Source organism: Chiloscyllium plagiosum, unplaced genomic scaffold, assembly GCF_037043375.1.
Source record: "Chiloscyllium plagiosum isolate Xiang-an unplaced genomic scaffold, Cpla_swu_hap1 HiC_scaffold_47, whole genome shotgun sequence".
Lineage (NCBI taxonomy): Eukaryota > Metazoa > Chordata > Chondrichthyes > Orectolobiformes > Hemiscylliidae > Chiloscyllium > Chiloscyllium plagiosum.
This window is the reverse complement of record NW_028270185.1, coordinates 12,210,307-12,236,716: the sequence shown is the minus strand read 5'-3', so window position 1 is coordinate 12,236,716 and position 26,410 is coordinate 12,210,307. Positions and strand designations below refer to the sequence as shown.

At 45.9% G+C, this 26,410-nt stretch overlaps 1 protein-coding gene across 2 annotated transcripts in view; it reads left to right on the top strand.

Annotated features, from left to right (window-relative positions):
- sympk (symplekin) overlaps positions 1-26,410 on the top strand; it is a 51,600-nt gene that overhangs the window by 17,291 nt on the left and 7,899 nt on the right. For both annotated transcript variants that reach the window (XM_043680682.2, XM_087984044.1), the window contains exons 9-22: positions 38-189; positions 1,546-1,696; positions 5,911-6,121; positions 7,249-7,396; positions 9,787-10,022; positions 13,551-13,632; positions 13,725-13,838; positions 15,348-15,495; positions 16,999-17,159; positions 18,310-18,418; positions 20,582-20,682; positions 21,788-21,878; positions 22,846-22,953; positions 24,680-24,867. In XM_043680682.2, coding sequence (XP_043536617.2) covers positions 38-189; positions 1,546-1,696; positions 5,911-6,121; positions 7,249-7,396; positions 9,787-10,022; positions 13,551-13,632; positions 13,725-13,838; positions 15,348-15,495; positions 16,999-17,159; positions 18,310-18,418; positions 20,582-20,682; positions 21,788-21,878; positions 22,846-22,953; positions 24,680-24,867 — 2,000 coding nt within the window. The remainder of the gene's footprint in view (positions 1-37; positions 190-1,545; positions 1,697-5,910; positions 6,122-7,248; positions 7,397-9,786; positions 10,023-13,550; positions 13,633-13,724; positions 13,839-15,347; positions 15,496-16,998; positions 17,160-18,309; positions 18,419-20,581; positions 20,683-21,787; positions 21,879-22,845; positions 22,954-24,679; positions 24,868-26,410) is intronic.

The window sequence follows — 26,410 nt, the reverse complement described above, 5'->3', positions numbered from 1 at the left end:
TGCTGCTGCTGTTGACCAATGTCTGTTTTGCTGACAGAGCCGTTAGGTGAGGATGATGAAGACAAGGACCTTGAACAAGCGGCAGCTTCCACTTCTAAACCATCATCATCCCAGAGTACACAGTCCGCCATTGATGTCACAGCTCAGTTTCTAATGCCGCTACTTTCACCAGAGAATGTAGCGAATCTGGTAAGTTTTGGATAGCTGTACCAAACCTTTGAGACGATTTGTAGATCAGGTTGAGGTTTTGGCTGGAGGTTTGCTTGCTGAGCTGGAAGGTTCATTTCCAGATGTTTCGTCACCCTACTAGGTAACATCTTCAGTGGGCCTCAGGTGAAGCACCGCTGAAAATTCCTGCTTTCTATTTATATGTTTGGGTTTCTTTGGGTGGTGATGCCATTTCCTATGGTGAAGTCACTTCCTGCCCCTTTTCTCAGGGAGTGGTAGATGGAGTCTAACTTGATGTGTTTGTAGATAGAGTTCAGGCTGGAATGCTATGCTTCTAGGAATTCTCGTGTGTCTTTGTTTGGCCTGTCCTAAGATGGATGTGTTGTCCCAATTGAAGTGGTGTCCTTCCTTATCTGTATGTAAGGATACAAACGCTGTTTGAGCAGGATTGTTTGGTTCAGTGGAGCTTTCCACAAGAGAGCCTGCTGTCTGAGAGAAACCTTCTCTTTTCCTTTCAGAAGAATCTCTGTTGGAAAGGATGACCTATTTTAAGCACCTTGTGCAAATTATTCATATTGTAGCTATAAGATAACATATAAGATCTGAAGCTCATGCTTTTCAGCATCTTTAAGATTAAGATTGATAGATTTCGAGACGTTTATGACACCTAAGGAGATGGGACAGCGCAGGAAGATGGTGTTAAGGCAGAAGGTCAATGGTTTTAATAGAACAGCAGGCCTGAAGGGCCAAATTCCCTATGTTTCGATATTCTGCTCTGAAGTTGAGTGCTGTTGAGCTATGACAGAGCTCCGATTTGAATGGGTCACGAGTACAGAAAGAGAGGGAAGACATTTAACCTAGAAGAAGCAGGTGGTGAGACTTTAGGAAAGCATGGACTCACTTGAGTGAGTCCGAGAATAAGCACCTACAAAGGGAACCTCTGAAAAATTGGGTCTTTTCATTAAAGCAGACAAATTGAAGAGTGATCTTGGAGATGTTTTATAGATTAGCAAGAATGGCACCAAATGGAACAGTTCCTATAATTGTGTTTAAAGTGAGGTAGAAGAGGAAAGAAATTAAAACAGAATCCCGGCAAGTCTTTTTCCAAAGATGGTGTGATGCTGTGAAATGTGCCATTGGAGTTAGTGGTCCAAACAGAGAGGTTTCTTTCTGTGTTCAAGGGGCGGTATATATCCAGGTTGTTGGAGAAAGTGCTTTGCATGAATATTGGGTTACTCGTACGCAGAGACTGGTTGACCCGTTGCTGTTGTAATTTCTGTGTTGTCCTTGAGGGGCAGCAGGTGCTTGGTCTATTTTATTGATGATTATGTTCAGCGCTAGGCCCCACAAAGAGCTTACCTTCTTTGCATGTTTCAGGTTTTGATCAGCATGGTGTACCTTCCAGATGTGATGCCAGCCTCCTTCCAGGCCACCTACACACCAGTTGAATCAGCAGGGACAGATGCCCAGATAAAACACTTAGCCCGGCTCATGGCCACGCAGATGACGTCAGCAGGTCTCGGGCCAGGTAACGTGGAAAAACGGAGGCCTTTCAGATGGATGGGAATGAGTATCTGATTGTAGATTTTATTTTGTCTGATGTTACCTGTTTCCCATGAGAATCTGGGTTTCTATGGTATCACCATCTGTACTGGACAGAGACGAGAGAGAACTGAAACTCGTATTCTCTGAAATCAGTGTGTCTTTCTTAACGTGAGTTATGGTCAATTTTAATAACCAGCAATGACCTTCGATTCTTTAAATAAGATTGATTGTTTGGGCGTACACTGAAAACCTAATGCTCAGTCACTTATTACTCTCTCACTCAAATACAGTTAGAGGATAGTGCCATTTTATATGTTTTGTTTTATCCCTTCATGGGATGAAGGTGTCACTAGCTAGGCCAATATTTTTTGTCCATCCCGACTTGCCCAGAGGGCAGTTAAGAATCAGTGACAGCACTGGTCTGAAGTCACATGTAGACCAGATAGGTAAGGATGGCAGTTTCCTTCCCTCAAGGACATCAGCAAATCAGATGTTTTTTTTCTGACAATTGGCAATGATTTTATGGTCTTTGGAACTCTTAATTCCAGATATTTATTGAATTTAATTCACTGTTCTGGGGATTTGAACCCTGGGACCCCAGAACATGACCTGGGTCCATGAATTAACAGTCCAGCGATAATGCCATGAGGCCATTGCCTTCCCAACTGATGTACAAAGTAATAGTTCGTAAATCATGTGACTTTGGCAGACGTTGGAAAAGAAGCAGACTCTGTGAAGAAGGCCTGACGAGGAGTCCAGGACGATTCAATAGCCAGTGTCCTAATGAGGAGTATTCCTTTGAAGAGAGAGTTTTTCAGGAAGTCATGAAGTTAGTTGCTTTAAGCTTTGGTATCAGGAGGTCAGTTTTCTTGACTAATGACTTGAATTGTACAGAGTTGGAGTCCTTCAGATGTAGTAAGCTTCAGCTTTCAAGCTTTGGTGGTGTTCCCTTGCTGCCAGTATCTCGTCATTTGCAAACTGATTGATCTCCTCTTGGCTGCTTGGAGTAATCTGTTATTTGTGATCAGTTTCAGCCAGGTGACCACCTGACCTATACTTCTCTGATCCACCTGGAATGGTTTGAGGTTCTACACAAGGGGGATAGGTAGTGCATATCCACACTCTATTTATAGAGTCATAGAGCTGTACAGCATGGAAACAGACCCTTCGGTCCAAACCGTCCATGCCGAGCAGATATCCCAACCCAATCTAGTCCCACCTGCCAGCACCCGGCCCATATCCCTCCAAACCCTTCCTATTCATATACCCATCCAAATGCCTCTTAAATGTTGCAATTGTACCAGCCTCCACCATTTCCTCTGGCAGCTCATTCCATACACGTACCACCCTCTGTGTGAAAAAGTTGCCCCTCAGGTCTCTTTTATATCTTTTCCCTCTCACCCTAAACCTATGTCCTCTAGTTTTGGATTCCCCCACCCTGTCTATTTACCCTATCCATGCTCCTCATAATTTTATAAACCTCTATAAGGTCACCCCTCAGCCTCCGACGCTCCAGGGAAAACAGCCCCAGCCCGTTCAGCCTCTCCCTATAGCTCAAATTCTCCAACCCTGGCATCATCCTTGTAAATCTTTTCTGAGCCCTTTCAAGTTTCACAACATCTTTCTGTTTCTGCATAACTTTCATTATCTGGGCCTGTGGTGGAAGGAGGCTTGGTTGTGAAGTACAGAAGAGAATGGATTTTTTTTGGCTGGGAGATGCATGTGGGGCTCTGACAAAGGAGTGGGGAAGTGGAGCTGTCTGCATTATCCCTTCGGGAACAGGTGTGGGCGTAACATGCCAAGTCAAAGTGTGGCGCTGGAAAAGCACAGCAAGTCAAGCACCAACCGAGGAGCAGGCGAATCAAGGTTTCGGATACCAAGTGACCACCTCGTATGCTGTAGCCGTTCTGTCTCCTTCTATAAATGTCAAGCTTGCAGGCAGCTGGTCCAGCAGTCTGTCGATTTTTGAGTTTTGGATAATTCCACAAACATTGACAATTCCACAAATGAGTTTTTGGTCCTTCAATTCAAGTGAGCTGCCTGTGATTATTCACCTGGAAACTTCAGATATATCTGAATCTTTGTAGAAATTGCAAAAGTTCACTGTACCCTCAGCAGCCATGTTTTAGTCCAACTGCAAGAGAAAAAGAATTTCCGAAAATTCAGTAGAGTCATGGAGTAGTACAGCTCGGAAACTGGCCCTATGGTCCAATTTGTCCATAAAATAATCTAGTCTCATATACCAGCATTTGGCCTGTATTCCTCCCAACCTTTCCTATTCATGTACCCACCCAGATTCCTTTTAAATATTGTAATTGTACCGGCATCAACCACTTTCTTTGGCAGCTCATTCCAGACTTGCCCCATCCTCTGTGTGAAAACATTGACCCTTAGGTCCCTTTTATATCTTCCCCCTCTAACCCTAAACCTATGCCCTCTAGTTTTGGACTCCCCCACCCCAGGGAAGAGACCCTGGCTATTTACCCTATCCATGTCCCTCATGATTTTATAAACCGTTATAAGGTCACCCCTCAGCCTCCGACTCTCCTGGAAAAACAGCCCCAACCTATTCAGCCTCTCCCTATAGCTCACATCTTCCAACTCTGGCAACACCCTTGTAAATCTTTTCTGCACCTTTTTAAGTTTAACAACATCTTTTCTATAGCAGGGAAACCAAAATTGTACGCAGTGGCCCAACCAATGTCCTGTACAGCTGCAACAAGACCTTCCAATTCCTATAGACCTGGGTACAGTTCGTGTTTAATGTTGTGACTGTGAGATACTTTACTGTGCACGATACCATCTATAACAGATGTTTTGATTGACAGGAATCTGTGACGTGTATCTGCATTCAAGATAAATAAAACTCCCCTGAGCAACTGGGCAGTGCTCTCATGATCTAAAAAGCATGTCCTCCCAGTAATGCTGTCCACTAATAGTTCTTTATCCCTTGAGAGAGACCACAGCACGTTTCATTATGACTCAGTGCAGCCATCACTGAAAGGGACTTGTATGTTAATAACCGATCGAGACTCGAAGCTAGTTTTGTGATTTCAGTCAAAATTCTCTTTAGTTGCATTCCCACTACACATGGACACTGAGACAAGCAAAAGTAAGGGAGTGCCATTTGTTTATTTGTTCCATGCTCACAACTTCGTTTGATATGATTTGAAGGTGCCGTTGTTGGACTGGGGTGTACAAAGTTAAAAATCACAATACATCAAGTTATAGTCCAACAGGTTTATTTGGAAGCACTAGCTTTCGGAATGCTGCTCCATCATCAATGCAGCGCTCTGAAAGCTAGTGCTTCCAAGTAAACCTGTTGGATTATAACCTGGTGTTTTGTGATTTTTAACTTTGTTTGCAATTGCTTCATTCTGGCTGTCACTGGGTTCAGGTACTTACAGTATCCCAGACAGAATGTACTTATCTTCTGTAACTCCAGTCACTGCTGTGGCCTTCAAGTGGTGCACAATGAGCCTGCTACTAGCCTGTCAGTAGGTAATACTGGAACATGGGCAGAGAGATGGCCATGGCCATGAACACTGAAGTGTCACTCAGAGATCATTCCTTTTAAATGTTGTAATTATATCTGTCTCTCACACTTCCTCTGACAGCTCATTCCATACACACACCACCCTCTGCATGAAAGAGTTGCCCCTCGGGTCCTTTTTTAAAACAATTGGAGCGAAGATGGAAATTTTCAGATGCTTGGTCATGAGGTCATCAAGGGCGTCAAAAAGAAAGACTTGCATTTGTGTCGAACCTTTCATGACCTCTGGATTTTCTAAAATGCTTTACAATTAATTACAGGGAGTGTGGCACCCAATTTATACATGGCAAGATTTCACTAATGTATTTGAAAACGTCCGCTAATCTGCTTTTAGCATGTTTGTTTTTGGAGGTAAATATTGTCTCTAACACCTGGGTGAATCCCCAGCTCTTCGAAATAATGTCATGGAGTTTTTAACATTTGTCTGAGGGTACAACCAGAGCCTGTTTGATGTCTCCTATGTATGGCGATACCTCTAACCTTGTAACACTCTTTCAGTATTTCACAGGCTGCGTTTTGTGCAGTAGTCTCAGCAAAGGCATTCCTGATGGTGCTGATTATGGAGGGAAAATGGCTGTCCCTTGAGGTGGATTTGTGTTTGAGGGGCAGGCACCCCTGTCATTATCTGCCTGCTTTTCCCTCAGGTGTTGACCAGATGAAGCTCCAATCTGATGAGGACCTGAAGCAAGGGAAAGATGTGAAAAGTGAGGGGCTAGTTATCAAGCGGCGTTACTCCATGATGCGGCACGGCCAAGCCATCTCTGTTGTCGGAGCACCCTTTACTCAGCCCACCAAAGAGGAGGAGATGCAAGCAAAGCGGCGAGTGGAACCCATTTTGCAGTCTAGTCAGTCAAGGTAGGTGGTCACTTCGGAAAATGGACGCTCGGGTGGCTGTGTTGCTCAGGTGCCTAGGCTGTGAATAGAATGTCCCCAACCAACAGGCTCAACAAATGCCTGCATTACTATAGCATCCTCTTTAATGTAGAAGAATATGCAAAGGCTGTTTTGAGGAGCATCAATAAAGGCCCTCTGACACTCTGCCATGTAGTGAAAAATGGATGTGTGACCAAAGGCTTGCTCCAAAAAATATACTGTAAGGAGCATCTTTGAGGGGAGATGGGGTTTTAAAAAGAGTTTAACTGGAAGCTAGGGGAGGCAACGGCCTTGTGGTGTCATCGCTAGACTGTTAATCCAGAGACCCAGGTAACATTCTGGGGGCTCAGGTTCAAATCCCGCCATGGCAGATGGTGGAATTTGAATTCAATAAATATCTGGAATTAAGGGTGTAACAAAGACCATGAATCCATTGTTGATTGTTCACTAATGTCCTTTAGGGAAGCAAACTGCCATCCTTAACTGGTCTGGACTACATGTGACTCCAGACCCACAATTGTGTGGTTGACTCTCAAATGCCCTCTAGACAAAAAGGGTTGGGCAATAAATGCTGGTCCAGCCAGCGACGCCCTCATCCTGCGAATGAATTTAAAATAAAAGCTGAAGGTACTCCTGCCAAAGGATGGATGTAAGGAATTGAGAACAGCACAAGGATTGCTGAGGGCTCTGATGCAGAGTCATCTAGATCGAAACATTAGCTTACTCCCTGTCCGTGGAAACTGTCTGACCCAGCATTTTCTGTTTTCAGATTGTTGAGGGGTGTTCAATTGATGATATGATTAGTGGGATGAGATCAAAGAGGGCTCTTGGGCATCGGGTACACTATCCAGGTGTATTCAACAACTAGCCCACTGAACATTGGTGGCATTGTCAGGGCATGCACTTTTCCCCCACTTATGAGTCCCTGAGACATGTAGGCCTGACAGAGATCTGCTAACTGAACAGAGTAACAGCGATGTTCTTCCGAACCCAAGATCCCTAACTGGAGCTGAGGCTTCTGTAACCTTTTGGCATGTTTTCAAACCTTCCCTTGCCCGGGTACTGGTTAGGTCTTTTCCAGTAGCTGATAGGTTATTTGTTGTTTGCAGGCCGGGGCAGAGTGGGCGGAAGAAGGTTTTCCGCCTGGGAGACGTTGTCCAGCAGCTGCCTGCGGATAAGATCGACAAGCTGAAGCTCGGAGCCGTGCAACGCATCCTTAAAGCGGAGAAAGCAGTCGCGCGAGGTGGAGCTGGAGCGGTATTGTGTGCTTTTTCCTGTAACATTTGTGGCCATGGACCTTCTGCGTTTGTGTGTGGGGACGTAACGGAGAGTCGGAGTTGCTCCTTAAGCCTGCTGCACCAGTCAATAAACTCGCTGAATTTCTACATCAAATCCACTTTCCTGCCCTCTCCCCATAGTGTCTAAAAATCTATCTGTCCCAATATTGTATTTTATCCAGCGACTGAGCATCTTTATCTTTGTCGGGTGACAATATCAAAGATATGCAACTTTTTCAACAAAGAAATCTCTTCTCGGTTCAGCCCAAAATAGTTGACATCATTATCCTGAGACATTGCACTAGCTGTGTCAAACAGGCTGTCTGAACTCACCCTATTAAACCTTCTCAGAAGTGTACACATTTCTGAGATCATTTTTCATTTAATCTAATTACCTGGAGTTTACACCCACCTACTCAGTCTCCCTTTGTAGCACCCTTAGGTCAGGGATGGGTCCAGCGAACCTTTGCTGTGCTTCCCTTAGGCAAGAATATCCTTCCATTGATATGGAGCCCAAAACTGCACAATCCTCTCAAAATGTGGTCTTATAATCCTGATTACAATATAATTGCATCAAGCCTTCCTTAATCTTATACTTTCTACTCCTTTTCATAAAGGATGCAATACTATTTGGATTCCTAATTGCTTACTGTACATATAACCCTTGTATGTCTCATGCTATAGCTATCCTCTCCTGTTTAATCCAAGGTTTTTTAATAAGGTTAGGTTTGGGTTGAGTTGGACGGGGCAGTTGGGTTTGGGTTGAGTTGGGTGGGGGCAGTTGAGTTTGGGTTGGGTTGGGTGGGGCGGTTGGGGTTGGGTTGGGTGGGGGAGGTTGGGTTGGACAAGGGCGGTTGTGCTTGGGTTGGGGGGTTGTAGTTGGGTTGGGCGGGGGTAGCTGAGTTTGGTTTGGGTTGGGCGGGGGCGGTTGGGTTTGGGTTGAGTTGGGGCGAGGGCAGTTGTGCTTGGGTTGGGGGGTGCAGTTGGGTTTGGGTTGGGGGGTGCAGTTGGGTTTGGGTTGGGGGGTGCAGTTGGGTTTGGGTTGGGGGGTGCAGTTGGGTTTGGGTTGGGGGGTGCAGTTGGGTTTGGGTTGGGGGGAATGCAGTTGGGTTGGATTGGGGGGTTGCTGTTGGGTTTGGGTTGGGGGGTTGCTGTTGGGTTTGGGTTGGGGGGTTGCTGTTGGGTTTGGGTTGGGGGGTTGCTGTTGGGTTTGGGTTGGGGGGTTGCTGTTGGGTTGGGTTGGAGGGTTGCTGTTGGGTTTGGGTTGTGGGGTTGCTGTTGGGTTTTTGGGTTGGAGGGTTGCTGTTGGGTTTGGGTTGTGGGGGTGCAGTTGGGTTTGGGTTGGGTTGGGGGTGCAGTTGGGTTTGGGTTGGGTTGGGTGGGGGCGTTCGGGTTGGGTTTGGGTTGCAGTTGGGTTTGGGGTGTGCGGTTGGGTTTGATATGGGTTGGGAAGGTGTGGTTGGGGTTGGGTTAGATTGGGTCCCCAAATGAGATCACCAGCTGAAAATTGGGGTCATGAGCTTTGAGGCACCAATGGCTGCAATGAGGCTCTGACTGAGGTTTAATAGCTTCATTCCCGTTCTAGCTTCAAATTCGGGTCGTAGGGTCTGTTTCTGTGCTGTATGACTCTTTGGTCCAACTCCTCCATGCCGACCAAGTTTCCCAAACTTAACTAGTCCTGTTTGCCGGCATTTGGCATGCATCCTTCTAAACCCTTCCTATTGATGTACCCATCCAGATGCCTTATAAATGTTTTAATTGTACCAGCCTCCATCATTTCCTCTGGCAGCTCCTTCCATAAACGCACCACCCTCTGCATGAAAATGTTGTCCCTTAAGTCCCTTTTAAATCTTTCCCCTGTCACCTTAAACTAATGCCCTCTAGATTAGATTAGATTAGATTAGATTAGATTACTTACAGTGTGGAAACAGGCCCTTCGGCCCACCAAGTCCATACCGACCTGCCGAAGCGCAACCCACCCAAACCCATTCCCCTATATTTACCCCTTCACCTAACACTACGGGCAATTTAGCATGGCCAATTCACCTAACCTGCACATTTTTGGACTGTGGGAGGAAACCGGAGCACCCGGAGGAAACCCACGCAGACACAGGGAGAATGGGCAAACTCCACACAGAGAGTCGCCTGAGACAGGAATTGAACCCGGGTCTCTGGCGTTGTGAGGCAGCAGTGCTAACCACTGTGCCACCGTAGCTCTGGGGAAAAAGGCGATTCATCCTATCCATGCTCCTCATGATTTTATATTGGGAACTGCAGCACTTGTATCATTAGAAGTATTTAGATTGCCCTCTCTGGCCAGATTCTCTGCTGTTATGTTACAATTTTCTGACTTCCACTTCTCAATTCCAGATTCGTGTGAAGATTCTTGCCCGTCTCGTGACGCAATTTGATGGGAAGTTGAAAGGCAAGATGATGGATTTCATCCTGGAGGATATCCGGAACCGTGTGGACCTTGCGTTTGCCTGGCTGTACCAGGAGTACAACCTGTACCTGGACAAGTGGCCCAATGGCAATCTGGAGAATTACGATGAATGTTTGACCAGCTTACTGTCTGGGCTGCAGGAGAAACCAGACCAGAAAGACGGGTCAGTAACTATGCTGATAGAATCCACTCTCAACACTTCTAATCAAACTTTGCTAATTGTTTTTCCAGCTTTCTCCATCACCCTCTAAATATGCTGGGGTAGGTTTCCTGTTGAACCTCACCAAAGTGACCATCCTTCTTGAATAAACCTGTACAATGTCATAGAGGTGTGCCACGCAGCGGCGGTGGCTCAGTGGTTACTGCTGCTACCTCACAGCGCCAGGGACCCGGGTTCAGTTCCAGCCTCAGGCGACTGCCTGTGTGGAGTTTGCACATTCTGCCTGCGTCAGGGTGTTTCCTCCGGGTGCTCCGGTTTCCTCCCACAGTCCAGAGATGCGCAGGTTAGGGTGGATTGGCCGTGCTAAACTGCCCATAGTGTTCGGGGATGTGCAGGTTAGGTGCATTCAGGGGTAAATATAGGGTAGGGGAATGGGTCTGGGTGGGTTACTGTTCAGAGGGTCGGTGTGGACTTGTTGGGCCGAAGGGCCTGTTCGCTCATTGTGGGGATTCTATGCTTCTTACATAAAAAAAAAGACCCTTTGGCCCATCAGGTCTGTGTCTGTCTAAAACAAGAACCGTGCTATTCTTATCCCATCTTCCATCACTTCACCCATGCTCTTGAATGCTGGGTATCACATGTCTAGATACTACTTACATTATGTGGATTTCTGCTTCGACCAGCCTTGCAAGTGGGGAATTCCACATTCTTCCACAAAATGTCCTTGCATCCTCTCTAAACATCTTGCTTCTTACCTTCGAGCTGTGCACCCCCAGTCATTGATCCATGTTTGGGAGAAAGGTTTCTTCCTATCTGTGGCACTCATGGTTTTACACATCTCAATCATGTCCCCCCTCAGTCTCTTCTGTATCAAGGAATACAACTCCAGTCTGTCAATTCTCTTTTCATAACTACAACTCTCCAGCCCAGACAACATCCTGGTAAATGTCCTCTAAACTCTCACCAGTGCAATCACATCCTGACCGTAATGTGGATTCCAGAACTGCACGCAACAGTCTAACTGTGGTCTATTTAACATTTTATATAGTTCCAGCATAACCTCCCTGCTCTTACACACTCTGCCTTGGTTACTAAAGGCAAGTATCCCATATAGAGTCAGAGAGATGTACAGCACGGAAACAGACCCTTCGGTCCAACTTGTCCATGCTGACCAGATATCCAAACCAAATCTAGTCCCATCTGCCATATACCTTGTTAACCACTTGATTGACCTGTCCTTCTACCTTAAGGGACTAGTGGACATGCCCACCAAGGTCGTTCTGATTCATGGTGTTTCCCAGGGTCTTGTCTTATACTTCATTTATTTCAAACAGCTGTGAATATTAGATTATTTGGTTTTGGAGTGGATCACAACATCCGGAGTTTAGTCCTGTTCTGATTAGATAGATTAGATTCCCTACAGTGTGGAAACAGGCCCTTCGGCCCAACCATTCCACACCGAACCTCTGAAGAGTAATCCACCCAGACCCATTTCCCTCTAACTAATGCATCTAACGCTACGAGGCAATTTAGCATGGCCAAGCCACCTGACCTGCACATTCTTTGAATTGTGGGAGGAAACTAGAGCACCTGGAGGAATCCCACGTAGGCACTGGGAGAATGTCCAAGCTCCACAGAGACAGTCACCCGAGGCTGGAATCGAACCTGGGACCCTGGTGCTGTGAGGCAGCAGTGCTAATCACTGAGTCACCGTGCCACCCTCAAGATTAGATTCCCTACAGTGTGGAAACAGGTCCTTCAGCTCAACAAGTCCACACTGACCCTCCAAAGAGTAACCCACCCAGACCCATTTACCTCTGACTAATGCAGCTAACACTACGGGCAATTTAGCGTGGCCAATTCACCTGAATGGGCACATCTTTGGACTGTGGGAGGAAACCCACGCAGACACGGGGAGAATGTGCAAACTCCACACAGGCAGTCGCCCGAGGCTGGAATTGACACCGGTCCCTGGTACTGTGAGGCAGCAGTGCTAACCACTGAGCCAGCGTGCCACCGTGCAGTCATCCAGTATATAGCATAGACTTGCTATATACTCGGTGACTGCAGGAAATTATGGATGGGACCTCGGACATTCTTGATAGATTTGGCTTATCGATACACCATCTGCTGAACGTTTTGGGTTGTGTGGATGAAAAGAACCTGCCTGTTGTCACTGGGAGCTCTGGAATGCAGGCCTAAGCCAGGTTGGTCACTCAAATGTAAACTTTAGAAAAATTGATGATTATTTGTTTCAGGCAGCTGACTTCTGCTTTGTAGATGCACTCCTGGCTGACCTACCACTTTAGAATACTTAAGTTCATTTAAAACTCTGTCCAGGTCATAACCCACGGCACACGTCAGGCCTGTGCTTGCTGGCCCACATTGAAACCCAGTCAGTCGGCACTTTGACTTAAAAATTCTCCTTCTCATTAAATTCTCTCCATGGCCTCGGTCTACCAATCTCTTCCTCCAATGATCTGTAATCTTCACCCCGGCCTACATTCCCCTTAAACATCTGTGCTTCTCACATTTCAACATCCTGCTCACCCCTGATTAATGTGCCACCTTGACCAAGCTCATGGTCATCTGTGTGACTGTACTATGGCTTTAAGAAGTGTATTTTGTCCTGGTTTTTTTTTTGAAGAGAGGTTTTAAGTCAGAGGTGAGGAGCTGCCTAATGAAAGCCCTTAAAGTAAACAGCATGTGAGATGTTGTTTTTTTTAAAGTTTGGAACAATAGAAGCAGCCTGATTGGGTGGGGTCAATATCCCACAGAATCAGGATTTTTTTGAGTTTTTCAGTAGTGGTTGCTGGGGTCTGAAAGTTAAGTTTGGAAGCTCCAGTTCATCTCTCCCTGCTGCACTGTCTCTATTTCTCTCTGTTGCACTCTGTCTCTCTGAGGTTTCTCGATGATTTTCCTCCTGGGCTGGAGGATTGCCTGTGAGACAATCTATTTTCCTGAATCTGCCTTTGTCAAGGGTGTGTTTATGGGACGTTACCATATTGGAACAGTTACTGTTCAGTAGTAAAATAATCTATTTCAGCTTTCCAACAGAGTTAATTATTCCAATCGCTTCCTTTTTTTGTCATATTTTAACTACAATGTTTTCGCAAAGTGTGTTTTGCTTCAAATCTGGTAGTTTGACCAATCAAATTGCATCCTGAAAACAATGCCTTACACTTAGCCTAGACTTCATAACATTTTCTTATTTTAAAGGTATCTTAGCATATTTTGAAGAAGTTTGTTCTGGTCCATAACACCCGTCATATCTCCTTGTGTGGCAGATTTTGTGGGATAATGCTTCTCTGAAGTGTTTTGGTGCCTTTTCTACTGTTTAATAGTGCTGTATAAATACACATTGTTGCTTTCACCCACCATTCATTCCAGTCTTTTCATATGCCATTAGCGCAATAGCAGACCCTTGATATTAGCAAGGATGTATTATGGATGTGTGCTTCCCAAATGCTGCAAGTTTGTTGTTGTTGTAATTTCTGATCGTTTTTCTCACTGTCCATCTTCCTCCATTAGGCTGTTTACCAAGCTGGTTCTGGAAGCTCCGTGTATAACTGACAGTGCGTTAGAGGTGATCCGCAGGTACTGCGAGGATAAGGTGGGTGTCGGGATACTAGCAGTCGGCTGCGTTGTATACCCTTTTGTCAGTTCCAAAGTGCTGGTGATGACCCTCCCTTATCTTTCTTGCAGACTCGCATCTACCTTGGAATGTCAACACTAAGGGATCTGATCTTTAAGAGGCCTTCAAAGCAGCTGCAGTACCTCCATGTGCTGCTTGATTTGAGCTCTCATGAGAAGGATAAGGTGAAAGACACAAAATGCAGCCACCCCCGCTTCAGTTCTTATCTTCAATTTAATTATCCACCATTTCTATCTCACTCTGGTCTGTCTCCCCGCACCCCCCCCCCCCCCCCCCATGCCCCAGCACTGTTTTCCTTCAGTCCTTAAGGGTCGAGAGTTGTGGCGCTGGAAAAGCACAACAGGTCAGGCAGCATCCGAGGAGCAGGGGGATTGACGTTTTGGGCATCAGTCTTTGCTGATGAAAGGCTTAAGCCTAAAACGTCGACTCTACTGCTCCTCGGATGTTGCCTGACCTGCTGCGCTTTTCCAGCGCTACACACTCGACTCTGAGCTCCAGCATCTGCAGTCCTCCTTTCTTCCTTCATTCCTGAAGGCTCAGACTGTCACTGGGCAGCTCTTCCGTGCCCACTCTCAGCCTTCCTGTAATAACCTCTTATTAGCTTCCTAACTCAAGTAGGCCCAGTGTTCACCCTTGGGCTGCTGCACAAAGGTAGGCTAGTTCAACACAGAAACTGGGCCTGCATCTGTTGAGTATCAAGAGAGCTCTAGGCACTCCTGCCTCCAAATCTGGTGGTAGTTTTCAAGTCTCACCACAGAGTGTGGCGAACACACACCTAAACTGACGCTGAAGTGCACTACTGCTCTATACTCTCAAGCCTTTAGTTCAGTTGTGATTGTCTCCCCTCTGGAATGGGTATAAAAGATATGATGGTGTTTTCATAGAATAGAAAAGAATCCTAGAATCCCTTCAGTGTGGAAGCAGGCCATACGGCTCATCGAGTCCACCCTGACCACCCGAAGAGCGTCTTACCTTGACCCGACCCCCGTCCTTGCAACTCTGCGTTTCCCACGGGGAATCCACCTCGCCTGCAGAACTCTGGAAACTCTGCCATTTAGCACGGCCAATCCACCCTGACCTGCACATCTTTGGACTGTGGGAGGAAACCGGAGCCCCTGGACTTCGCACAGTCACCCGAGGCTGGAATCGAACCCATGTCCCTGGTACTGTGAGGTAGCAGTGCTAACCACTGAGCCACTGTGCCGGTGGTTCGAGAAAATTATTTGGTAGCTTTCCCCTAGTGTCCTGGCTAATATACATCCTTCAACCAGCATTTAAGGAAACCTTGTTATCAGATTGCAGTTTTCTGGCATGATGTATGCATGCTTTGCCACCTACGATTACACTTTGATATTAGCTCTTTGGCTATAAATGCTTTGTCTTGTCCCAATGGTTGTGAGAGGCACCATATAAATGAAAACGGTTTACTTCCTAAAACCCCAGGCAGACTAAGGCCAGTTGTAGCCACGCCTGCTCCAGCATCTGAGAAAGAGCTGAAGAACCATAAATGGCCGTTGGCAGCTGGGATCCTCTTTACCAACAGCACCCTCCTGCTAGATGCTTTGATTCATTGGACCATTGGGAACCACCTGTTTGTAAAATGAGGGTGTCTAAAATGGAAAACTGGGCTGCCTCCCGCCAACCTGTTCACTGTGAGGTGTCTCCTTCTCCAGGTCCGCTCCCAGGCACTGATGTTTATCAAAAGAATGTACGACAAGGAGCAGCTACGTGACTACATTGAGAAGTTTGCCCTGAATTACTTGCAGCTGCTAGTTCATCCCAACCCACCCTCCATCCTCTTCGGGGCTGACAAGGATACAGGTGAGAGTTCTACACGTGGCCGTGCACCTGTCTGACTGTGTGATAGGTGGCTGGGGACATTAAGGGTGCTTTGTTTCTTGGCTCGATGGAGGGCAGTTAGGAGGTGGAACACATTGCTATGGGTCTGGAGTCACGTGTAGCTCAGACTTGGCAAAGGCATCAGTTTCTTTCCCTCAAGGACATTCCTGAATCAGGTTTTTTAAAAAAAATCATTCTTGAGAAGGTGGTGATGAGCTGCAGGCCACATGCTGTGGGCTGATCCACAATGCCACTTGGGGCAGGGGATTCCCCCGGTGAGTATTTTCGGGCAGTCAGGAGTTGTCTCATGGTCACTACTTCCTGATTTTTATTGAATTCAAATTCCAGCACCTACCATGAACCCACATCCCCAGAACATCACCAAATAACAGTACCTCAAGTCATCATTTCCCCTGTGCATGGATAGAGTGATTTAACCCCAGGGCATCAATGTGGACTTCACCAGTTTCCTCATTTCCCCTCCCGCCACCTTACCCCAATTCCAACCTGCCAGCTCAGCGCCATCCTCATGACCTATCCTATCCTCCCAATCTTCATTCCTACCTATCTGCTCCACTCTCCTCTCCGACCTATCACCTTCATCCCCACCCCCATCCACCTATTGCACTCTGTTACCTCTTCTCTTTCCCCCCCCACACCCATTTATATCTCCACCCTGGAGGCTCCCAGCCTCATTCCTGATGAAGGGCTTTTGCCCAAAACATCGATTTTCCTGCTCCCCGGACCTGTTGTCCTTTTCCAGCACTGCTCTGATCTAGTCTCTGACCTTCAGCATCTGCAGTCCTCACTCTCACCTAGACTATGTGATAATGTGCCTGATGAAGGAACATGGCTATGAAAGCCTGTTAGATAAACCTGTTATAACCTGGTGTTGTGTGACTTCTGACCTAGACAATAGAGATCAAGACAACTTAGCCTCACCACATAGTCCTGAGTATTTGCAAAAATGTAATCATTCTTTTCCCTGTGTCAGCGCAGGTTTCCTCCAGGTGCTCCAGTTTTCTCCTACAGTCCAAAGATGTGCAGGTCAGGTGAATTGGCCATGATAAATTGTCCACAGTGTTAGGTGCATTAGTCAGAGGGAAATGGGTCTGGGTGGGTTACTCTTTGGAGGGTCGGTGTGGACTGGTTGGGCCGAGGGCCTGTTTTCACACTGTAGGGAATCTAATCTAATCTAACCCAGTCAGTCCTACACGTGACTCCAGGCCAACTGCTCTTTGAAATGGCCCAGCCAGCCACACAAGGGCAATTAGGGCTTGGCACAAGTGCCAGCCTTGTCCAGTGACACCCATGTCCAGTGAGAAATGGTTTAGGTGGGATGTTGGTCAGCTGACCGAGGAGGTGGTGGTATGTAGATTATCTGTGCGGATCAGCGGTCTGGGTTGGGAACATGTCTGAACGGAGTCTGGTTTTTATTTTAAGTTTTTTAATTTAATCTAAAAAAAAAAATCCTTTGACTGACAGAGGTGGCAGCCCCTTGGACGGAGGAGATGGTGAAACAGTGTCTCTACCTGTACCTTGCTCTGCTTCCCCAGAACCACAAACTTATTCATGAACTTGCTGCCGTCTACACCGAGGCCATCGCTGACATTAAGCGCACGGTGTTGCGTGTCATCGAGCAGCCGGTAAGTCAGCAGATTGCTGCTTCAGCCCCCACGTCCAGAGACCTGATCACCCAATCAGGTTGACATTCCCAGTGACCTTGTGAGGGGGAGCTGCACTGGCAGAGCTAAATTTCAGATGGGTCTACCTCTGACCGATGGATGTGAAAGTCTCGTTTAAAGAAGAGCAAGGAAGTTCCCCTCAGTGCCTTGGTTGTTATAGATCCGTCTGAGTTGGTTAGCTCGCTTGGCTGATTTACGACGCCGAGGGAGGCTAACAGCACCTTCAGTTCCTGCACTGGCTCAGGCTACCATCTCATCCAATGAATAAAAGAAACATTTTGGCCAAAATCCCCTTGCTGTCATAGTCACTGAGTCATGGAAACAGAACCTTCGGCCCAACCAGTTGATGCCAAACATAATCTCAAACTAAGCTCGTCCCACCTGCCTGTGCTTGACCCTCATCATTGAAACCTTTCCTATTCATGTACTTATCCAAATGTCTTTTAAACATTGTAATTGTACCTTCATCAACCACTTCCTCAGGAAGTTCATTCCATACGCGAACCATCCTCTCTGTAAACAATTTATCTCTCATGTCTATTTTAAATCTTGCTCCTCTCACCTTAAAAAATGTACCCCCTAATCTTTAAATCCCCCACACTACGGAAAAGACAACTAATAATAACCCTGTCTATACCCTGGCTGATTTCATAAACTTCTATAAGGTCACCTCTCAAGCTCCTACAATCAAGTGAAAGAGGTCCCAGCCTTGCTTTATGACGTAAACTTTCCATAACCCCCCCCCCCCCCCCCCCCCCCCCCGACCCCTGCCATTGATTCAGCCTCAATTGTGCTCGAGTGTCTGGAGTGGGACTTCAACCCACAGCATCTTCATTGGTCATGAAGCTCTGAGATACTGAGTGGTTGCCAAAAGCGTGATGTTCCTTTTCTTTTAACATGATAGCTTGTTGAATAGTTAACGTGAAGGCAGCTTGGGTCCCTTCCCAAATTGCTCAATTCCTGCCAAGTGGCTCTGCCTCATTTTTCTAATCCTGGATTTGATTGGCAGTCTTTAGTTCAGTTGATGGTGTAATGCAGAAAGAAAAGAAAGACTCACAAGGAATGCGTTTCCACATTGGTGTTGTAACCCTTTGTTCTCCTGTTGCTTCAGATCCGAGGGATGGGAATGAACTCACCTGAGCTGCTTCTGTTAGTGGAGAACTGTCCAAAAGGAGCAGAAACCCTTGTGACTCGTTGCCTGCACATTTTGACAGACAAAGGTGACCTTGGAGCCTTGTGTTGCTCTCTGCCTGTATCAATTTCACCAGTTTATCCACATCATATGATTTCTTTATCTGTTAGGTTTAAACAGTGCAGTAACGCTGCATGGAATACAGCAAGTCCTCACTTAAAGTTATGGTCGCTTTCCTGAGAATCATGACTTTAAGTGAGTCGCAGTTTGCCACAGGATGCGATATTAAAGCCACAGTAATAGGATCATAGAGTTGTACAGCATGTCTGTCCCGATGTTGGGTCCCTTTGAGCATTTCTGTACAAATGTACAAGTTGAAATACCGTACCGTGCGTGGATTGCACTAGGTATTCCGAGCTGAAATACGTGGAAATACATCGCTAAATGTAAAAATAATACAATTCGCAGGATACTCACTCTACAGTTATTAAATTGACCAGTTTTCATTTAGTATCAGAAGTTCATTGGTGCAGCCGAGAATTACCTGCACTGACCTACATTTGCCACTAGATGGAGGCCGAACTTCTTTGAGAGTTCAGAATGGGAGAGAGGTCCAAGGCAGAGAGAGAGAGAGAAACAGAACCCGAGGCACTCAGGAGGGGAGCAGGGGTCCAGGACTCGGGTTGGGGCTGGGAACAAATGGAGGAGGCATTGTCTGGGAGCAAGAGCGGGAGGCAAAACCAGGAACCAAGGGCTACAGCGGAGGAAGAAGGATTGAGAGTAACAGTGGAAGTACCAAGGGAACGGTCATGTGCAGGCAGGCCACAGATCAGGAAGTCTGTGTCAAAAATGATGTTGCAGTGAAATTAGTAATGTTAAATGGATATCTTTAAACGACCCACAGTGTTGAGTGGGGACTTGCTGTTTGAGATCATGGCCAATCCGTGCCTAAATACTGTTTGACTTTTGTTGGCCAAAGATATTGTCAGTCTCTGGTTTATAATTAACAACAAAAGCTGTTAGCAGAAGGGAATTCCAAATATCTTTGTATGGGGTAAGTCTTTGAACATCACTTCTGAAAGGCTTGGCAGTAACTTGGTGCAAGCTCTGGTCTAACTCTCTCTCTCTGCTGTTACCCTGTCAGATTTCCCAGGTACACAGCCCTCGTTTGTGGTGTTGATGAGCCATGTTCAGAGGAATCTGCGGAAACATTCTATTCCATCTTCCTCTTCTGTTTTTGGAAGGAAAGGATGCTTTAGGGCGAGGAAATGTGTGTTTTATTTATTGTTTACGCTCAGGATGTGGATAAACCTCTAATCCCTTAAGAGCACTAAAACGCAACTATATGTGGGAATAGAGCCACACTTAGGCCAGGGAGAGGGTTCCCCTCTGAAGGACATTAGTGAAGCATTTTGGGTCTTCATGATGATTGGGGGGAGCGTGATAATGTTGATGAACCAATAATCCAGAGACCCAGGCTTATGCTTTGGGGACATGGGTTCAATCCCACCAATGCAAATGGTGAATTCAATGAAATATCTGGAATTTAGACAAACTAATCTAATGGTGTCCGTGTAACCATTGTGGATTATCACCAAAAACCTTTTTTTAAAAAAAAACAGAAATTGCCGTCAAAATGCAACAAGTCTGGCAGCATCCATAGGAGAATTAACATTGAGTGCAGTGATGGAGTCACCAGACGGAACAGTAACTCTGCTTTCTCCTCATTGATGCTGTAATTTCTGGTTTTGTCGCGAAAGCCCATCTGGTTCACTATTGACTTTAAAGGGAGGAAATCTGCTGTTCTTACCCGGTCTGACCCACGCGTGACTCCAGACCCACAGAAATGTAGTGGACTCTTAGTTCATCACCTCCTGCAATGGCCTAGAGAGCCCATTCAGTTCAAGGCCAGCTATGGAGAAGCAACAGATGCCAGCCTTGCCAATGATGCCTATATCTTTAAGAAGAGAGAATCTGACAGCTTTAGTGGGTTTTTTTTGCTATGACCACAGAGAACTAGGTTCTCTTTAAATTCTGTTTCCAATGGAATTTTGAAGCCTTTAACGTGCGGCCCACTATTCCAATAGTAACACAGTTCCAAGATCCTTGCCAGTCAACTTACCGACTGTGGCACAGAGTTTTGATGAAGGGCTACTTTGCTTCCCAGCATACTTCTTATCTCCTTCCATCAACCAGAATTCAGGGTTGAGAGGCCTGCATGTTGTCATGTAATGATTCTGTTTAATTCCAGTTCCACCATCACCTGAGCTAGTGAAACGAGTCCGCGATCTCTACCACAAGAGGGTCCCAGATGTCCGCTTCCTAATCCCCGTGCTTAATGGCCTCGAGAAGGTAATGAGTCAGCTCAGTGTAAAATAACTGCTTCTGATGTAGGTGTAGGCCGTGGTGTGCTGAGTACAGAAGGGATAGGTTCCATCCTGGTGGAGTTGGGGCTTGAGGAGAGAAATCCTGCCCATGGTGGGATGTCAGATGGCGGGATTTGGCTGGCCGAGAGGGTCTCCAAACTTGACAAAGTGTGAGGGAATGGGTGGTTCTGGTTGGACACCTGTCCCAAATGCTGCGTGAGGCTACTGTCCTGTGAAAGGGCTGCTGATCTCTTCTAGCTGGTTCACCGGCGGCAGCGGGGGAGGGTGGGAGTGAATAATGCTAAGAGCACAGGTTCAGTCTCCTGGTCTGGTTGAGGTTGATTCTTGGGGCCTCCTTCTTCCTGACCATGTCCCACAGGGGTGTAATGGAACAAGTTGGGCGATGAGTGTTCTTCAGTCAGTGAGGATGCTGCATGAAAAATACAAGGACACTGGGAGGGTGGAGCTGTTGTGCACTTGATAGTGGTGACTTCGATCCACAGTGACTCGCTATCCTTGATCTGTTTGTTCTGTTTGCTGCTTCTTAAATGTGTGGGTCCTGTGGCGGTTATGGTTTTTGTTGACTTTTTTTTCCAACCACTAATTTTCTCACCCTCCAGGCGTTCTCCCTCCCCCCCCCCCCCCTCCCTGCCTCCCTGTACAAATCCCGCACGGTCAGCAGATTGATGCCTGTGGTGATCTCACACTGTGAATTTGATCTTATCGCGTGCATCTATCGGACAGGAGGCACTGAGTACTGATTGAGGAGAGGTGGCCTGTGTGGCATCACCATTCTATAATAGGGACAGTGCTGCTGCTGTCCAGCTGGGAGTAACTAATTAACTAACTAACTGGGAGCTGGAACTTCCTGGGTTTTTGTGGTGAGGTGCCACACTATGTGATGTATCTAACCACTAAACCCTTAAACAGAGGCTGAAGCAAATCCAGCCCCCTACCCCTTAACAAAAGGAAAGTCTCATCTTTGTCAAAAACTGAAGACAGCAACAGGACTGGAGAGTATAGTTCATATAGTGTGGCTCTGAAGAACATTTCTAGATAATTAGTATCCTTATACTGGCTGTCTTCCACAGAAAGAAGTAACCCAGGCCCTGCCCAAATTGATTAAACTCAATCCCATTGTGGTGAAGGAGGTGTTTAACCGGCTCCTGGGGACCACGCATGGTAAGTCTTGCCGCACTTCGCACTGAGGCAAGGAGGGAGGGAGGGAGAATGGAATTTGTGCAACCATGGGAATTATACTGGAGAGGACTTGTATCGGTCAGGAATGTTACTCTGAGAACAAGACTGGAATATTTAACAACTAATAACCTGTCCCAGAAGAGTTCCCTTTTCAGTTGTGCGGTCTGGAAATTGGAACATCAGTAGGGACAGGAGTCGGCCATTCAGCCCATCGAGTCAGCTCTATCACTTGACTAGACCATAGCTGATTTACCTCCAGACCAATTTTCCCCACACTGTCCCTATATCCCTTGATATCTAGAAATCCATTGATCTCTGTTGAATGACCTGAGCCTTCACAGTTCCCTAGGGTAGAAAATTCCAAAGCTTTGTAGCCTCTGAGTAAAGAAATGGTTCTTGACTCAATCTGCTATCATGTTATTACTCTGAGATTGTCACCCCCAGTTCTAGACATCACCCCTTACCACCCCCAAAATGCCTGTGTCTACCTTGCCCAACTCTTAAGAATTTTGTACATGTCGGTGATGTCACTTCCCATTCTCTAAGCCCTAGAAAATGTAGTCACTGTCTCCTCAATCTCCACTCATCGGATAATTCTGTCCCATGAATCGATCTGGTGAACCCAATCTGCAATATTACACTGTCTCTCTCTCTCTCTCCCAGTGCCTTTATGCAATATTAACTTTGCAGGGGGCTGGAGGGGATTGGTCGGTAATTTCACGCTGCGTAATATTATTGAGGGTGTGCAGGCAAAGGAAATGAAACATTACTGGGAGATAGTGTGATGTAACTGAGTGAGGAAATGATTTGGTTCACATTTCAGTGTTTTACAAATATTGCATACTCATTGTTTTTTTTTTAATAGATATTTTTATTAGAAATTTAACATTTTTACAAGTTTACAAAAATAAACGCATACTCATTGTTAAATATTGGTTTCATTTCTCAGTAGGTGAAGGTGTGTCAGCAGCAATTTCCCCTCTAACCCCAGGTGACCTGCTGATAGCTCTGCACAACATTGACTCCACCAAATGTGACATGAAGTCCATAATTAAAGGTAATCGTTACTCACAAATTTCCTTCTCATTCTGTCCCCCCTTCATCACCCATTGATGGCACAGCCCTAGGAAAGAATGTGAGACCTTTTACAAACTATCCAGGTTGGATATTGTTATGCGTGGAAGAAGTTAAATCAGAGGGGTGTTGGCTCGGTGATAACACGCTTGGCTTTTCAATGTCTGAGAATTGTAGGAAGAGAGATCCCGAGAGGACAGCTTTCTCTTTGTTCTTTGGAATATGGGGATCGTGACAAGGCAACTGTTTGCTCCCCATCCCATCACTCCATCGGAAATTGACTTTAAATAAAATCTGGTCCGCAGTAAAAGATATGACCATGAAAACTGCTGGTTTGTTCTTTTCTATTCTTGTTGGGCAATTGTTGTGCATCCTCAGTTAGCCTGGGCCATTACAGGGGGAGAGAGCAATTCAGAGTCAACCATATTGCAGACGCACATAGACAAGACCAGGTCAGGTTGGCAGATTTCCTTCCCTAAAAGTCATGAGTGAACTGATTTTTTTTTTTTACAATTGATGGTTACTTTGTGGCCCAGCACAGCAGATGTATTTATTTAATGTAAATTTGACCAGTGGCCGTGGTTCGATTTGAGCCTATTAGCTTTGACCTCCGGTTTTACTTGGCCAGTGACATTACCATTTCTCCTAATTTTAAATTTACTTAATGACCTGCCATGTCTTCATTTCATATTTCAAAGCATTTCGATGAGTTGGAGCGTCGAAGGCTGAGAGGTGACCGTGTAGAGGTTTATAAAATCATGAGGGGCATGCAGAGGATGAATAGCAAATGTCTTTTCCCCAGGGTAGGGGACTGCAAAAACTAGAGGGCATATGTTTCAGGTGAGAGAGGGAAGATTTAAAAGGGGCCTAAGGGGCAATTTTTTCCACGCAGAGGGTGATGCGTGTATAGAATGAGCTGCCAGAGGAAGTGGTAGGGGCTGGTACAGTTACAACATTTAAAAGGCATCTGGATGGGCATATGAATAGGAAGGGTTTGGAGGGTTAGAGGCCAAATGCTGGCAAGTGGGACTTGTTGGGAAACTTGGTTGGCGTGGACGGGTTAAAACAAAGAGTCTGTTTCCGTGCTGGATGACTCTTTAACCAATTGACCTCATGCCATTAGTAATGTAATTAAAATTAATGTCCCTCAATTAACCCTTCTCATTTTGGAAAGATAGTTCAGTGATTATGTCTCCAGTCTAGAAATAGCAGAGGCTAATGATTCAAAGGCATTTGTTTTTGTTCAATTCACTCATTCATTTAACCGTACACTGACACTTGTTATTTTGTAGCAATGTGAATTTTCATTCGGGGCTTTGAGATTAATTTTAGATTAATCTAGATTAATTCAGGATATCTGGTTGGCATGGACGAGTTGGACTGAAGGGTCTGTTTCTGTGCTGTACATTTCTATGACTATGAGTTGGTTATGGAGTTACATTTGGTGGCAGAGACTTCAGTGGCCTGGGCCTTATTGATAAATTCCATCCTAAAATCCCCCTGGCTTTTTACTTTGTTAAGATGCTTCTAAAATCCGTAACTTTGGTCACCAATCCTAAAATCCCATTGTGGGTACAGTATTATATTTTGTAAAGCACTTTAGGATGTTTTGCTATGTTAAAGGGTACTGTATAAATGCACACTGTCAAAACTTTGTTTTGTAATTCATTTGTGTGGTTTGACTTTTTAAAAACTTTTTGTCTTTAAAGCTACGAACCTGTGCTTCGCGGAGAGGAATGTGTACACGTCAGAGGTTCTTGCTGTTGTGATGCAGCAGCTGATGGAACAGAGCCCACTCCCCATGCTGCTGATGCGAACAGTCATTCAGTCGCTTACAATGTACCCCCGGCTCGGGGGCTTTGTCATGAACATCCTGTCTCGGCTGATAATGAAACAGGTAAGAAAAAGACAGGGAAGGTACAGCTGAATGAGTGTTAACATCAACCAGTGCAAATAAATAACAGTAAACCGCATCGATTCAGAGAGAGATTCTATAAACTACAGCAATGAACTCACGGCCAACAGAGTCTGCGGTTAAAACGTAACATTGCTTCCAGAAAAATGCGTGAAGAATGATCACGTTTTTGCAAATACTCAGTACTATGTGGTGAGATTAAGTTGTCTCGTTCTCCGTTGTCTAGGTCAGAAGTCACATGACACCAGGTTATAACAGGTTTATATAAAACCACAGGCTTTCAGAGCCATGTTCCTTTGTCAGGCATGTTATCACATAGTCCAGGTGAGAGTGAGGACTGCAGATCAGAGCCTAGATTAGAGTGGTGCTGGAAAAGCACAGCAGGTCAGGCAACATCCGAGGAGCAGGAGAGTCGACGTTTCGGGGGAAAGCCCTGAATAGTCTGCCTGTTGTTACCTACACACTACCTGTTGTTAGCCACTCATAGTCTCCATTAACAGTTTTTCAGCCAGATCGTTATTGACTCCTTTGTCGAACTGTTCTTCTCTCTCTTCTGGATGTCTATCCCCACACATTGTTTACTACTTATCCCCTCCCCACTCTATCTTCTGCATTTAAGCCAACATTTCTTAGCTGCCATCACTTCCGAAGAAGAGTCACTCGACCTGAAACGTTAACTGATTTCTCTTCACAAATGCTGCTTTTGTTTTTTGTTTGTGATTCCCCTGTGGGATTTTTACCTGAAGTTTTGTGGTCGAGAGCTCCACTTCACACAGCAATGGCAGTTGTAGATCTCTGACCAGTGCTAACAGCTGTGTTTCCCCTTTAAATCATTGCAGTTTTCAAAACAGATACTGGGCATCACACTGGTATGTAGGTGAGAGATTTATGACAGTGGTGGATAGGGAAGGTGTGTGAAACCCTGTGAGGGTGTAGGAGGGGCTGAGAATGCAGGGGAGAGGGGAAGCAGGTGGCAGGGAGTTTGAGCTGCATTCAGCAGCCATTGCTGCTTCAGAACTCGTGACCCCAACCAACCTTCTGGCTGACAGCCTTACGTGGGTTAGTAAGCACAGCTTGGGAAGTCCTGATCCCAAATCCCGATCTCGGGAAACTCCCGGCTGTTGCATTCAGTGCCTCAACTAATGCAAGTATCCCATACGCCTCATTAACCACCTGATCTGCCTGTTCTGCTGGCTTTAAAGATTTATGGACATCCACAGAAAGGTCCCTCTGTTGCCGGATACATCTGAGGGTCCTACCATTCGACATGTGCTCCCTTCCCATTTCAGTCCTCCCAAAATGAATAGCCTTATAATTGTCAGAATTATATTCTATTTGCCATTATTCACGTGTCAGCCCACCTGACCAGTCCGTCTGTATCTTCCTATAATGTAAGGCTTTCCTCCTTGCTATTTATCACACCATCGGGTCCTCTGCAAACTTGCAGATCATATCTCCTACATTCACTTCTAGATCATTAATGTACTCAACAGCGAGGGACTCGGCATTGACCCCTATAGTACAC